The 3,207-nt window shown below is 47.7% G+C and overlaps 1 protein-coding gene across 1 annotated transcript in view; it reads right to left on the reverse strand.

The window, feature by feature from the left end:
- LOC115948209 overlaps positions 1–276 on the reverse strand; it is an 18,189-nt gene extending 17,913 nt beyond the window's left edge. Inside the window, exon 1 of the mRNA XM_031059303.1 lies at positions 151–276. Within this exon, the coding sequence (XP_030915163.1) occupies positions 151–276 (126 nt within the window). The remainder of the gene's footprint in view (positions 1–150) is intronic.
- Positions 277–3,207: the final 2,931 nt, after the last annotated feature.

The raw sequence follows: 3,207 nt of genomic DNA on the forward strand, positions 1-3,207 counted from the left end.
CGCCGGCGTTCTCGGCTGTGTTATCCCGTGGCACCCAGACTAGGATGTATACATGTCTTTAAAGGCTGGCTTTTGTTTCGAGCGGTTTTACTGAGCCTCAGGAAAAAAAAAAAGCGGGGGGCGGAACCCCAAAAGCCAAACAACCAAAACCTCAAACCCAACAGGAGTGAAGTACACGCGCGACGCAGTTTTCAGTAAAGAAAATTTCACGCGGCTGAAAAAGTTATTGGTAGTTTGGATTTCTTGGTTCCCACTTCGATCATCAGGAGCCTCCATCGAAGATAACCGCTTTCTCGGAAGCTACCGAGGGCCGCAGCAGAACCGAAGCGAAGGACCGATTTTGAGCAGAGCAGCCATGGGGCTATGCCCGTGTGTGTTTGCTGTCTGATAAAGCAGCTTCCCCGGGCTGTTTCTGGCTGCGCTCACACCGAGGTGTGAGGATCAGCATACCTTTCAAGCGCTCCGAGGCGTGAATAACTCCCCGCAGCAGGAGCCACCTCGCTTATCTAATCTCTTCCACATGCTGCCGCGGGAAAGCGACACCAAGTATGTGTCCAGCTCAGCACTAACTACGACGCCGCTTTGGGAAGTCGGCCGGCACAGATACAATAGCTATGAGCAGAAGAATTACAGAAAATTCTATTTATTGATTCATTAGCTTCAGCTTCCTTCCGTCCACGGGCTCACACACATGTAAAACATCTTCAGAGTATCTTTGCAATGCTCTCACACAGTCCCTTTGCTATCACTTATAGAGGAAAGAGGAGAAACAGTATTGTTTTGTTGGTTGGTTGATTTGTTTCAGGGTTTTTTTCCCTACAAAAACTGTTTGAAACTTCTTGGGAATCTCTTTTGTTGGTTTTTTTGGGTTTTTTTGGTTTGGTTTTGTTTTGTTTTGTTTTTTAATTCAGGCTCATTCCTTTACTATTTCCCTTGCTACTGGAAAAGCATACCGAATACATCACTTGCAAACTGGCTCGCCATTTTTTGACCAAGCATTACTTATGTTGAAAACACTGGCTTGTCAAAACTGAAATGCCCTGTGCAGCAGCAGCAGTAAAGGCTCCAACACACAGGGGGTGTAGCCCCTGCTGAATTCTGCAGGGCTGGTGACCTGCCAGGTTCTAGAACACCTGCCTGGGACAGGGATACCTGTCAGCTCAGATCCTACATGAAATGCCCAACAGCTCCTTGACTCTTTGCCTTGACCTTCAACAGAAATAGAATTCCAGGGTCAAATGCTCCTGAGAGAGCCTGTGTTTTCATGTGGCTTGCAGTAGGTCTATAAAAAGGCATAGAATAAATGGAGATAAACCTCCAGAGTTTGTCCCTCTGGGGAATCCACAGGCCAGCTGTAGCCCAGCTCCAGTATGGAGCTCTGCTTGAGCTAGTTTTTTTTCTTCTAAATGAATACCTGTGTGTTTTCTCTAGTTCCTTGATAGGTTTTGCAGCCATGAGTAACACAGCTGTATTATTTAGGGGATCTGTGCCAGTACATATAAAGCTACATAAGATATAAACTCATCTTTGGATCATCTTCAGAAATGCCATAAAAAAGGCTATAGAGTTGGGGATGATTCCCAGAGTGGCTACAACTTCAGGCTAATAATTCATGAAATGACATGAGACATGATGTTCTCAGACACTACACAGATCAAGAGCAACTCTTCTGAATTTGAGCTCTTTATATACCAATGCAAAAAATAAGAATAGAATTTACCTTCAAACCTGAGCCTTTTCTGGAAAAAAAATTGCTTTTTGATAATGCCAACAAGAGTATTGGTTCACACATTTCACTTTGGAACTGTCTATAGCACAGAATGCAGCAGTGAGAAATGCTGCCATTGGTTTGACAAGTAGCATAAACACATGGATGCCATCCTTTATGATTGAAAAGCTGTGCATCAATTAAACGGAGGGGGTGACACATGTAAAAAAGTATGTTCTGCTGATGTCTAGTACAGGGCATATCAGCTATATGACACTATTTGTAGGTACTGTCTCCAGGTGCATTGGTACCAGAATCACCCAGCAAACCTGCTGAACATCCAAACTGAAGTCAGTGACTTGTTTGTAAATACACACTGTAAGTAAAGCTGTACCTGTTGTACTCTTGCTTTCCTTCCCTGCATGGGCACTGGGTAAGGATGGAGAGTCCCTACTTCACGAGTTTGAAAGATGGTTTGGAGCAATGCTTTTGTTTTTCATGGCATTTTTAAGATTGGCTGTGTTTGTTGGCACAAAAGAAGTGGCTCAGATCAAAGTGAGTAAGGGGCTCCTACATCTACACTATTTTCAGTTTGGGGAGTGTTCTTCGGACCTGGCAATAATTAAAATTCACACAGAACTGGTTTGTACAGCTACAGCCGTGGTCAGGCACTGGTACCTGTTTGGTGTCTATCCAGAAAAGAGCATATCCTGTTAGATTCCCGCAAAAAGCACCCTCTGCAAATGCCAAAGTTGAACGTGACAGACAAGAAAGACTGGGGTAATTGCTGCAAAACACCCCTGCTGCTCTGAACCAGCCCACAAACCCAGAAAGAACCCAAACCAGATTTACATAGCGCCATCTTCAAGCAGACGCAGCAGCTCTCTCGCTCCCCGTGCAGCGGTCGGTGGGCTTTGCCCCTTTCGAGATCCATCTTACCGAGGCCAGGAGACCCTTGCGGGAGCGTCCGCATCTCCCCAGCCCGCGCAGCCCCGGGGCGGAGGGGCGTCTCCGGCCCTGTCCCGTCCTGTCCCCGGCCCTGTCGCGTCCTGTCCCCTCCTGTCTCCGGCCCTGTCCCGTCCTGTCCCCGGCCCTGTCGCGTCCTGTCCCCTCCTGTCTCCGGCCCTGTCCCGTCCTCTCCCCGGCTCTGTCCCGTCCTGGCCGCCCCCGGAGCTCCCCTCGCCCGCTCTCCCCCGCCGCTCCCGCTCGGGTTCGCTGCCTTTGGGTACCGGGCACGGAGGGGACAGAGACCCCGGGAGGATGCACGGCGTCCTTAAAGGCCAGTGGCTTTGACCAAAGCTCAGCGGCACATTTTCTCTGCTTGTTTCTTTGTTGAGGCAGCTGAATGAAGTAAAATGTTCTTTCTCTTGCTGTCTGTGCATGAGCCATTTTTTGAAAAGTCCAGACAACCTGCATTAAGCATTTTTTAATAACGTTTGGAGTTGGATGATATTTTGCAATGTGGATGACAAAACACATCCAAAGCAGTCATACATAAC

Source organism: Geospiza fortis, unplaced genomic scaffold (assembly GCF_000277835.1).
Source record: "Geospiza fortis unplaced genomic scaffold, GeoFor_1.0 scaffold75, whole genome shotgun sequence".
Taxonomy (NCBI): domain Eukaryota; kingdom Metazoa; phylum Chordata; class Aves; order Passeriformes; family Thraupidae; genus Geospiza; species Geospiza fortis.